The sequence below is a fragment of the Sparus aurata genome, chromosome 1 (genome assembly GCF_900880675.1).
Source record: "Sparus aurata chromosome 1, fSpaAur1.1, whole genome shotgun sequence".
Taxonomy (NCBI): Eukaryota; Metazoa; Chordata; class Actinopteri; order Spariformes; family Sparidae; genus Sparus; species Sparus aurata.
The window spans coordinates 35,615,929-35,628,102 of record NC_044187.1 but is presented as its reverse complement, the minus strand read 5'-3'; the positions used below and the strand labels follow the sequence as shown (position 1 = coordinate 35,628,102).

Genomic DNA, 12,174 nt, shown 5'->3' with positions numbered 1-12,174 from the left:
TTTGAGCCACCCGGAGTATATGTCACATCTTGTCACTGACTTTGTGTGGAATCTAGTTGCACAAATAACTTGCGATATGTTTGGTCTGAACACAGCACAAGTGGGCTGACAGTGGCTTTTCTTGGCTTCGACTCGGGGGAAGAAAACAGGGATCAGCAGGGGTCTGTTTCTCTCTGAGGATATTTCTTCACTTCAGCTGTTACTGATCCTGCGTTGAGTTGAAAGCTGTGGCCGAAGTGAAGATAAAATCCAAATGTTTCTGGTTGCTCCCTTTTAATAACTGCTGTACATGAGAAAGTCACAGGTTTGGTCTGCAACGCGCTACAATGGAACTGCGACATAATGCGGTTGCAGTTCTGAACTCTCTGACTCATAAGAGCTCTGCATAGGTGTGGTGCATTCAGGTGCACCTCAGCCAATGATGGATGAGAGTTTTAGATCTCACAACCAGGTGGGATTTATTGTACCACTGGCACACTTTTCTTTGTTTTAAGGCTTTGCTGGTGCATGGAGGCTGCATGTTAGGCTTTTAGTTGTACATGCAGGCCTCTCTATTTTTAGGACCATATGGTGAGGACCCAACAACTTCAAAGTGGCCAGATAAGAAAATCTTTTTTTTTTTTTTTTTTTTTTTACTTCGAGAAACCTTTTAACTTTATCCCCTCTTACTGAAACATCCCCTGTTAATGTTTGTGGTTGCAAATGCGGTAGGAGCATGGCTAGCACAAGCAGAATGGCTACTATCCAAAGCAAAAAAAGCAATATGATCTAGAAATCTATATCAGAGTGCTATGAAAAGTAAAACACTTGGTTGTATTGATAAGTAAGCAAGTTGTCTTACTTACTGATTGAGTAGAACGAATGCTGTTTATGAACGGTCTTGTGTCCCGGTGATGAGGAGAAACAAATACTAATGGGGGATTAGACTTAACACAACACCAGCAGTCTCCATTGAGTGAATGTCCGTCTGTTCATTCTTCTCTACCTCAGTTTCTATCACTCTCCCTCTTTTAACAGTTACTTTATTTAAATTGTTATGTTTATTCCAATGTTAGCTGGTGCTTCAATGCCTCTTGCCTGTTGCGGTTGCACATTTGCAGAGGTGTATCTTTGTGCCGTAATTTGGAAAATCTACCCCAATGGCAGACTGAGCAGCAAGGTGGCAAGGTGAGGTTTGTAGGGAACCAATCTATATGCAGATAGTGTAATTTTTCTAAAGCCATCACACTGTGCAACCAGTATTTCAGGGATAGTTTACATTAACTATCATCAGTGTGTCAGTGTGCTTAGTTTTTTGGTGTCCTCTCTCCACACAGCACCCTTGGTGGACTCTAACCCCAGACACAGCAGCTCAGCCATGCTAATGCTCTTATCAGTGGTGTTCCTGGGCCTGGCAGTGTTCCTCATCTACAAATTCAAGAGGTACGCATCTTTGTAGTACTTCCACCTGCTGCACATACAGCATGATCATATAGAACCCAAGTATTTATCAATTACCATTATCCATTACCCATTATTGATGATACCAGATTGGTGCCGTCTGGACAAATCAATCACAGTCATGTTGGGAAATTTCATTTAACAAGTCTCCCTAGAGGTTGTAAATCCTTCTAGCGAGTTACGGATGCATGAGGCCCATGCACCAATCAGCGATAAAATGCAGAGAAAATGACCATTAAATGGTTTAATATGCAGTTGCTGTGCCTCGGCTGTTATTTGCTGAATAAATTATTCATACTCAAAATGATTCTCTTGAAAAGTTGGAAGGAAATGGAAAAGCTGTCATTAATTATGGATATGAATTTTTTCCCATTAGTCTAAAGAGGATGCATTTTTCACAAAATCTCACAGTTGACAAAACAGAGCAATTAATAACCAAAATGAATAGTAATTGCAAATAAATTGGATAGTGACTAAATAAAGATGTATATTGTGTTATGAATGCAGATGGGAAAAGATAGCAGTGTTAGTGTAATCTGCCTATAAATTACTTACTGAGGTGTAATTATAGTCACAAGGACTTTGAAAGTTGGCATACCCATAGCACTAGGAAACGGAACTGACAGAACAACTTTCTTTGAGGTGAGTTATATGTGGGTGGAGATAAAGTTTGTCTTCTCAGAGATACTTCCTTCAGAGTTATGAATGACTCATTAGCTTTCACTTTAATAGAAATAGAAACTTTTCCACTAAAAGTTGTTGCCACAAGTTTTCTAACATCGTTCTGAGGATCACTTGTCAAACTCTTCTTTTTGCAAATCACTAGAAAAATACCTTGGATCAACATATACGCTGAGGTGAACCAGGAGAAAGAGCAGGAGATGATTGGCTCGGTGGGCCAGGGTGACAGCACACCTAAAATCACTCTGAGCGAGTTCTCCACATCCAAAGAACTCATGGAGAAGGAACTGGATGCCAGGGTCAAACGTAAGTGAAGCCTTTTCATAATAAGGTAAATGATGTATGTATAAGTATGAATGGTTATTTGTTGACTGATAATTTTAGACATTCCCTCAAGAGGTGTTTTGGTATGTTTTATTTTTTGTTTGTTTGTTTTTCTTTCTAGGTTTTGCAGAAGGTTTTGAAGCATCATGGTAAAAGACGTGATAAATCAGGGCAGAGTTACCCCCCAGGCATACATTGGCTATTGAACTTGAAATATTTTTTTAAACAGAGAATTGGCATCTCCTTTTAGCATGTTTAAGTATTCAGAGATGAGGAAAAGAGTCATAAAATCGTACAGCAGCTTGATTTGATGTTGGTTGTGGGTCAATCTGAGCATTAAAATATGATAAATGCCGACCATAGTGCCATAATGAAAACATATAAAATACTCTGGATACAAAATAAATCCACATTTCTATGATTATAGTTATTAGATGGAATGGAAGAAAACGTCATGCAATTACATTAAAATATTTGATTACACAAAAGGTTCAAAGGTCCAGCTCGATACTGAAGTATTTATATTGCATACACCTCATCTATCTCAACAGTATTAGGCCCAACAATGGCAAACTTTGTTTTGGAGGTATTCTTAATGGTATTTTAGATTTAGTAACTTTCTGGAAAGCAACACAAGTTATTGATGACTCATCCTGCACTCAGTGGCATGTTATAATTTTGAGTCAAATAAACTTTTTCTTAATTTTCATCATGCTGCCACGGATGTATAAAAAGATGGATGCTACCAGAGCAGTGGCCTGGCCACACTGATTACTGCACAAAAGCACAACTTTATAATTTGGATAAATATGCTTCATTAAAGCTACATTTAAAGATTCGGCTGAAGATAGATCATATTTTATGGAGAAAGTATTTTCTGCTGTCCTCTGGCTAGCCTGCCTTAACCAGCAAATAGCTTAAATTGTTCTTAAAAGTGACTGCTAAATGCTGCTTACCAGCAGCCTTCCAATGGACACATCCGCAGCACGGCCATACATACCCTTCACAAACTATGAAGGCCAGTTATAGTACTGAGGTGCTTTATGGCGTTTTTTATATGGACAGATACTGTGAGCTTGGCAAGCCATGCAGATAAGTTAGCGGTGCTATTTACTGACTCTGTCGCAGGGTGCAAGAAAACCACCTCTGTACTGTATTCTCATCTGTCAATAGCAGAGCACTGTTTTCATGAGTAGGTCCCTGTTTTGTTTGTATGATCTTATGATAGACAGAGAAAATGTGTCAGTGTGGTATGTTTTTAACCCAAACATACACAGAATATTCTCTGAAGCTTTTGAAAATAATAAACCTCATTTATATAGCCCTTTTCTTAAAAAAGTCACAAAGTGCATTGCAAAACAACAATAAAACCCAGCAATGGCAGATAAATGAAAATAAAGGACAATATAGAAAAGAGGAAAGGAAATATTGTATATGAGAGGACACACTCATCTTAAAACTCACAATTTCGAGGTTTCGACATGGTATTAATTAGATTATGGTGTGTTTTTGTTTTCCTTTTTCCGAGATTTTATAGGCCAAAGTATTAACTTACAAATCAAGGCAAAAAATTAATGATTAAAATAATAATTACTTGCTGCCCAAATAGGCATATTGCATTAAGGGCGAATCCAGTGATTTAGTATTTATAGAGATTTTAAAAGGAATAGTCAGAATCAGTGCAGAAGACACATATATTTCAATGATATGCAGGAGCTCTTTTGTCCCTAATGCCAGCCTTTCATCAGACCCTCCCTGCTTGGTTAAAGGCCTCATCTTGCCACTTCAACACCACCAGTTATGTGAGCTTTTATCACATATAGTATCAAAACTTAAGCCGAGATAACCCTGATGACATCATCAACTTCGGAGGACTGCTTTAGGGTTACTTTTTGAGACTTCTCCCGAGACACTTCAGACACTATGTTTATTATTGGTTATGTAATACTCTAGACCAATAAACCGACCTCTATCTGTTAAATCATTGAAGTTCCTCTTTCATTTGTGAAGTGATTGCACCATTGTGCATTATCTGAATGACATTCATTAGAGAGTACTATGGAGCTGTATATTAATTGCTGCTCTCCTGTATCTTGGTGACATACAACAAAGCAATCACACATTTCAAACCCGAAAAATTCAGTGTTTAAACTGTCATTCTGTATGTGCCCATTCATTGTATTCAGGGTATATAAAAAAGAGACATTTTAATAACGGGTCATTTTATAATCCCTATGCTATTTAACAGCCTCAGAATAATTAGCAATGGGTTTCAATGTCAAATAAGTTATGTGCTTCACAGGCATTTAAGTACTGATGCTGAACTAACTGTCTTTGGTCCTGCCTTGTTTTCTTCTTCTTTTCTTTCATTTATTTCTTCTCAGGGGGAGTCGGTAATGCCTGCGAGAGCACAAGGGAGATTCCAAACTGTACTAGCGTGTAAAGCCGGAGAGCAACGGTTCATGTACAGAGCGAAGTGTTACAATGTCGGGGTTCTCTGTTTCTGTTTTGTAATTCTCAACACAACTGATGTTAATAGTTTTCTAAGGGACCTCATTTATACAGCACGGTTGCACGGATGCCTCGTTCTGCAACATCCATGCAGCAATTGTCAATCTACTCAATGAGATCATTGTAATTACTGGCAAAACTTATCAGTTTTGTGGATGTATAAGCTACATAACGACATTCATTTGCAGAGTGAAATATCGTTCGTCAAAACCTATGAAGAGTTCTGTAAATTTCCTAAGGAATTTGCTTTGAAAATCATTTCCGCCTATATATAGACTATAATGTCTGAGTCTTCAGTCAAACAGGGAATATTATTGAAATGTATAATATTATCATCTGTTCTGTTAAATGTATATATCATTCATTTCTACATGCTCGTAGTCTGAGTACCATGGCAACGACAGAAGATCTGACAATGGTCTGTTTTTGAAAGTGTGTGAAAAAGTCAAACATTACTTAAAGAATTCAACTTTGTTTTGCTTAGGTCCTTGACTTGTGCATGTTCTTATTGAGGACACGATTTCTGTGTTGTAGATAAGCAAGTGTTGTAAATAGTTTTTTTCTATTCATTCAACAACAAAAAAAGCCCAATCAATTTTGTTCAGACTTCTCTTTTGGTCTCATTTTCTTCAGTTACTGTTGGGCGATATGTATCTCGTAGAAAGGGTTTATCTGTTAATGCAGGTAGAGCTGTGTTGGTATATTACAGGTTTAACTTCCCTCCATTTCCCTGGAAATGAAATAAAAAAGATCAACGTGAACATGATCATGTTCAATATATTTATATTTTCATTAGACATATTTAACAGATATTCAGATACTTTTACATATATGACGGACTTTAAAAATGTTTTGCCGTTGGCATTAACGGATTACATTCTGCCTCTGAAAGCTCTGATTTAGCCACAGAACAAAAGCTAAATCAGTTATAATGAGTATTATGATGTGGCAACCAGTGATCAAATTCAGAGTATTCACTTGTTTGAAGAAATATGATGACATTCAATTCAAAATATGAAATGTGAAATTACAGTTCACATATGCATCTTCTTAAATACCAAAAGATGTACGATTGGGTTCAGATAGCTCAGGAGTCTCAATCTCAAATAATCTTGGAGCCACTTCAGCGTTTAGGTACTACAAGAAAGCGCAATATTTCTGAAAATGTAGTTTTGTATTTTATTATTAACATAATAATACAAAAATGCAAACTGGCATTTGTACACGTTTTTAACAGTTACTGCAAATGGTCTTTCCCCTACTCTTAAATAACTTATCGAAACCTTGAACTGAACTAACAGATGAAATACAATTCTACTTTTTTTTGTTTTTTTGCTAGACACTTCGCAGCACTCCTGCTCATATTTTCCTTTTTATTTAACCAAATATATGTATACAGAAGTATACATCTGTATGCACATTAGTTTTTAACAAACTTGTGCAACTCTTTTTTCCTAATAGATTACTTACTTACACCTTGAATTAGGCTTGCTGTGATAGTCTGTGTTCCTGGTATTACACTGTAGTCGGGCGTATGGCAGTAACATTACCCGACCACTGCCCCTAACACCATTATGCATTTAAAAAAAGTCAATGGTCAGACAATAGACACTAGGTTTACAAACTGCCAGAGGTGCAGAGGTGTGTACTCCATGCAGCAGAGTCGCAGCACAGAGTAACAGGAGTCACATTAACTTTTAGTGTGGTGAAGGTCAGGAGAGCTCACCGACAATGCAATGGCGGGGGATTTGTTGGCAAAGCAAGAAGCAAAAGCTCCTGTTTGGCAAATATGAGTTGAATGAGCTAGGAGTGTATCCTGTTGCCTGCAAGTACAGCTGAGGCTAAGGGGAATACATGTATTTATGCATTAATTAATTAGACAATTGGTCATAAGTCTTAGGCAAATGAAAAGATGGAAAGTTAAAAGGCCTCCAATGATTTTATCCCGAGAGGAGCATGTGTGAGATAAAACAAACATCTGTCCGTCGAACACATCCTTATACCTAAGTAGACTCAATATCTCAACTGCCAGTGACTCCCAAAACTAACTATATCACTGTTCCCAGTACAACATGACTGTTGCAGTGTACCAACAACAGTTGGACCGGGCCTTCATGGTTCTGTCACAGTTTGGTTTGGTTTAGGCCAGAGAACTACTTGGTTTACGTTTTGGAAAACATTATGGTTTGGGATAAAATAACGTACATCAGTCGCAAACACATGTACTGTACATTACGTATTAGGGGTGTACAAAGTAACCATTACGAATTGGAAATCGGTTTTCAAGTTAGAGATACGACTGCACCGATTCGCAGACCTCCAGATCAGTCTAAATGTACTGTCAACCAGTCGGTGGCCTGATTTTAATGTTACGAATCGGCTGAGTGAAGCTGCTATGCTGCTACTTCCTCACAGCGCTAGCGGTGCCATCTAACAAGACATGTGACATTGGTTGTAAAAAGCTGCTTTCACTGTTGAACTATATGATCGTTATTCATATAATTATTAATTGGGACCTCCAATATTTGCATTGAGTAGCTTCTATTTCTGCCTGCACAGCTGACCTAATGTAGTTACAGATCTTAATTGAATATTTGAGTTTTAGTTCTGTATGAATGTAGTTGCACACATTTACACCTAATAATATCACATTGCTTATTTTATACTGAATATAGAATATCAAAAATCTCTTATGATCAAATTTCTCCTAATTATTTTGTTCAGAACTGGACAGTAAAGTAAGTTAGAATGAGCCCCTATGGTGCAGTGTTTCTTACTTGGTCTTTTGCTCAGGGTTTTGGGGTGTCTGCTCCGTGCAGTCGTAGACGTGTTTTATATTTGTTGGTTGTCACAGGATTATTTGCCCACTCTGTTCGTCCTACCACTGACTCTACAAACTAAAATACACCCTCTTTTTTGTCATTTGATAGAAGCAGAGATTATTTTCCCAAAATCTGAAGACAGGAACAATTTGTGTGCAGGGCACACTAAGCGCCATCAAGCTGTGTTAATGTAATTAATTCACTCTTCCTGGTAGCGCTCTTTTTACAACCCAACACTTGACTCACTGCTTTGCGTTTAGTACTAAATGAGTGAGCAGCGGCCTCCCATCATGCAACTCTCCACCAATGCTGTGTTGTCCAGCCCTATAAAAGTGGAGTATCCTCGGGTTGGCTACTGTCAGCCTCATGGTATCCAGCGTGACGCTAATCAGAGAGAACTGGAAAACCAAGCAGAAGATGTGCCATGCAGAGCTTACCCATAATGCTCAGCTCAAGTAAACATCACTTGCAGGAGTAGCAAGACGGGCCAGGGAACACTGCACAGACATATAGGGTGTCACATCACATATGCATTACCTCAAACAGAGCAGTCTCATCTTAAACCAAACAGCCAAGCCTTGTTACAAGAGACAAAACACACAGGGAACAAAGATTGTTTTATAGCTTTGTTGTGTTCAACACATGTCATGAGCAAAGGGTTGTTTGCTTGGCTTGATTTTGTTTGGGTGGGGGGGCTTTGATGGTGTCACTTTGATTTGTATTAGCAAAACAGAATTGGGAAAAACAGAAATAAATAATGAAAAAGTTTGTGCTGAGCACATTTCGGATCATACTTTTGTTGTATTTTGTTTCCTTTTTTTCCTCTTGAAATAGTAAAGAATCTATAATGACTAATCTGGTCGGTAACCAGGCTATAGTGCTCTGTAGCAGCTGATGTGGGGGAAAAATTACACATTCCATTAAAGTCTGTAAAGAGAGTAAAGAACAGCTACTAAAATTGTTCTGCTTTATATCTGCACAGACAGAATGGAACTTCATCGGGAGAAGAATTCATACATTTGGTATTTTCCTTCTGTTTATGTCCCCATTGATCATTCAGTCACCACTTTGATCACTGGAAATTGCTGTCTCATCTGATACGTTAAATGCCACATTATAATGTAAGACCCAGATCCCCGGGGTGAATGCATACTTGAAAAATGAAAAAAGATTCTTGCTTTCATGAGATTTTAGAAGGCAAAAGAGTTGTAATGTTTTTCAGTGCACACAAATCTACAATGCATGCATCATCAGTAATGTCCTGTTTCATCTTTATTTCGATATTTCTACGGTAAAGAAACTGTCATTTTGAAATTGTTTCAAATAAATGTATTTTTGTACATCAGCACATTTGTTCTCTGGGTGATGATATTCCTGTGAACTGAAGGGTGAAAAGAAGATGACGCTCTCTGCAAATTGCACTGCTCGTCTGATGACTCAATGAACCAATCTACTGTATATAAGAATGCAAAGAGGTTGGAAAACTTCCAACACTGTTCCTGTCACCCTGCACCTCCTCTTAGACTATTTGGTGCAACCAAAACACACTACCATTGTGTCAGCTCTCACTTGAACAGTATCATGTACTGTAGACTTACAGTAGTTTAACAAAAAAGGTCATAGTTAAAGTTTGAATATCCCTTTTTTATTATTATCAAGACTGTGGGCAAGGGCTAATGTCTTTTTCTGATGAATACTTCTGAATGAGGAGCTTGTGCATATAGTGTATGTACATACGTATAGGCACTTGTTTGCTGTAAAAAAAAAAAAAGTCAAAAAACTGTCCACACTTTGTCTCCAAATCAAGACATTTTGCTGATGACATGTACAGATGTAAACATGTTCATTACTTGCTGCCAGAAACCTTACACTTTTGCAGGCGGTAATAAAGACATTGTGTGGTTGGGCCTTGACAATACACGTTAGCACACATACTATAAGTCCAGCACATACGCTAACACAAGCTACCAGTAAGTTGTTGCTGTTCTGTTTATGCTGTTAATGCTGCCTGATAATCAGACTAAACTAGTTTTTGCCCTTGTGAATCAGGAGTGACTGACCCTGCAGATGGTGTCAACTGATGACGACATGCAAATGTAACATTAGTCATTTCTGTAAGTTGACCTTCAACAACCTGTTGCTATCATGTTAGCCAGTGCTTAATTTGTAAATCAAAAGGTTCCGGAATACAGACAGGGTGCTGGGAGCAGGAGGAAACACATCAAAAATCCAAAGTGCCTGCAGCACATTGGATTACGCTTGGGGGCTAACGGTTAACAGAACTAATACTGTTATTACAAACCGAGAATTATTTATTTACATTTATTAATCAGACCAATTCACAACAATAATTCAAAATCACGAGGGTGAGGTGTGTAGTAACAGCTGATTAACATTACTGTTCGCACATGCTCTCTCTTTTTCTCTCTCTTTTTCTTGACTCCCCCCTTCGTCGACTCGTCTCCCCTCTGTTTGTGGACCTCTACAATGGTGGGAAATGCAATTAGGGCCAAAACATCTACAAACAACTACAAAAACAGCAGGCTAAGAAACCAAACGAGGTGATATGTTCTTTCTGTCTGTCCGCAGACATACACGCAGTGACACAAACAACAATGGAGGGAGGAGAGAGATGTGCGTTTTCTTAGCTGGAAATAGAATCATTATTTTGAGTTCATGTCAGCTAGGTGAGAACATTAAGGTTTGTTGTACACTTTGTGCTGGCGACAAAGTACTATCATGCTTCAAAAACACAATGTCAAATTCGAAGAAACATTTGGAGTCGCAGCACAGTTAATTTACAGCGTGAGTCCCACCAAGTGGTGTTAAGCATTGAGCTGCGAGCAAAGCCACGGCCTCAACTTCTGCAGGAGGTCCCCCACCACCCAAACAGCAAAGCTGGACTGCAGAGCAAAACAAGTAAGTGGGGGAGAGTTGAAGAAATTGGTCAGGCGGTATGTTGTCGAGGAAATGCAGCACTTAAACAAGGTTGACTCACCCTTTTTTCGTGCCATAATTGAAAAGATCCCTACTACTATGGCAGTTCAAGCACCACGGTGGCTGTTGCGTTGTGTTCCCGCTGATGTGTCAGGTGTAGCTCCATTGTGGAATTCAACGCTGTCAGTGTGAAGCAGCGGAACATGCTGAGTCTGCCAGGGGTGATAAGAGTCCTCCTTATGTGTCCTAGGCTTAATTGTTGGCAGAAACCGGAGTTGTTAGGTGTAAGTCAGCGAGTGTGTGTCTCCTCACCCTTGTATGGACATGTGTGCACCATATAAACATATTGCATGGCCGTGCCCACTTCACTGTCCACTTTAGCATCCTAAGCTAAATTTGTGGCAGAAACTGGGGCTGTTTGGTGGAAGTCAAATACTGTGCATCTCCCCACTGTGCACCATACAGATGTATTGCGTAGTTGGGGCCGCTTCCATGTCCACAGCTCCTTGGCAGAGACCAGCGTTGTTTGGTGGAAGCCAGCAAGTTTATGTCTCCTCACCTTCCCAGGAATAGGTGTGCACCACACTGATGTATTGCATGGCTGTGCCTGCTTCTGTGTCTTTATATCTGTGGCACAGAGCCACAAAGTGTGCATCTCCTCACTAAATAAATAAAAGAGAGAAAAGAAAGGCAAACAGGATGTGCAGTGTATATGAAATACACATATAATACACATTGCCCTATATCTGAAATTATAAATAAAATAAAAATAAAAGGCAAAAGTTCACCCATGTGCAGGCTGGGGTGTGCTCATGCTTGCAGGAGATTGGCATGAATAATAATAATAATAATAATAATACACTTTATTTCTATAACACCTTCATGAATGTGTGTCTTGCCTCAGCAGCCAGGTCATGGCAGCCCACCCTGCCTACTCCGTGAATTGCTTTATCATGCCAGCAAAGTCATATCAGGGAGGCAAGGTGCCTCTTGTTTAAAGGTAAAGGCCTGTCATTTCCACTCCAGTCGCTCAGAAACGGTCCCAGGAGACCTGAGCTAAGTGAGCTAAGTGAGCTAAACTCGCGATGACAGTCAGGCATACTCATACTGTTGGAGGTTACTTAAGTTATGGTATGGGATAAGTAGACGATCCTTGATCTCAGGCATCTCATCCTGTTTTGTCTGCAGGAGCAGTTGGACAGGGGGAAGGTTCCCGAACTGGTGTGGTGGCTGCCACAGAAGCAGCCCATGTGAGGAGGTGCAAGCTTTCTGAGGACTGTAGTAGCCGTGTAAGCGCCCTTGGGACTTGGGGTTGATCCTGGAGGCTCTCCGGCATGACCCCCTTGAGTCGATGAGTCTGAAATGGTTTTCAAAGTATTATTTGGGTGGAATAAACCTTCAAAACTATAACAAAAAATAATAAACAAGGGTTCTGAAACTGTCATCGTGAAACTGTGGT

At 39.3% G+C, this 12,174-nt stretch overlaps 1 protein-coding gene across 1 annotated transcript in view; it reads left to right on the top strand.

The window, feature by feature from the left end:
- sorcs3a (sortilin related VPS10 domain containing receptor 3a) overlaps window positions 1–9,126 on the top strand; it is a 265,841-nt gene extending 256,715 nt beyond the window's left edge. The window contains exons 25-27 of the mRNA XM_030429062.1: window positions 1,317–1,422; window positions 2,267–2,427; window positions 4,830–9,126. Of these exons, the coding sequence (XP_030284922.1) occupies window positions 1,317–1,422; window positions 2,267–2,427; window positions 4,830–4,888 (326 nt within the window). The 3' untranslated portion in view covers window positions 4,889–9,126. The remainder of the gene's footprint in view (window positions 1–1,316; window positions 1,423–2,266; window positions 2,428–4,829) is intronic.
- Window positions 9,127–12,174: the final 3,048 nt, after the last annotated feature.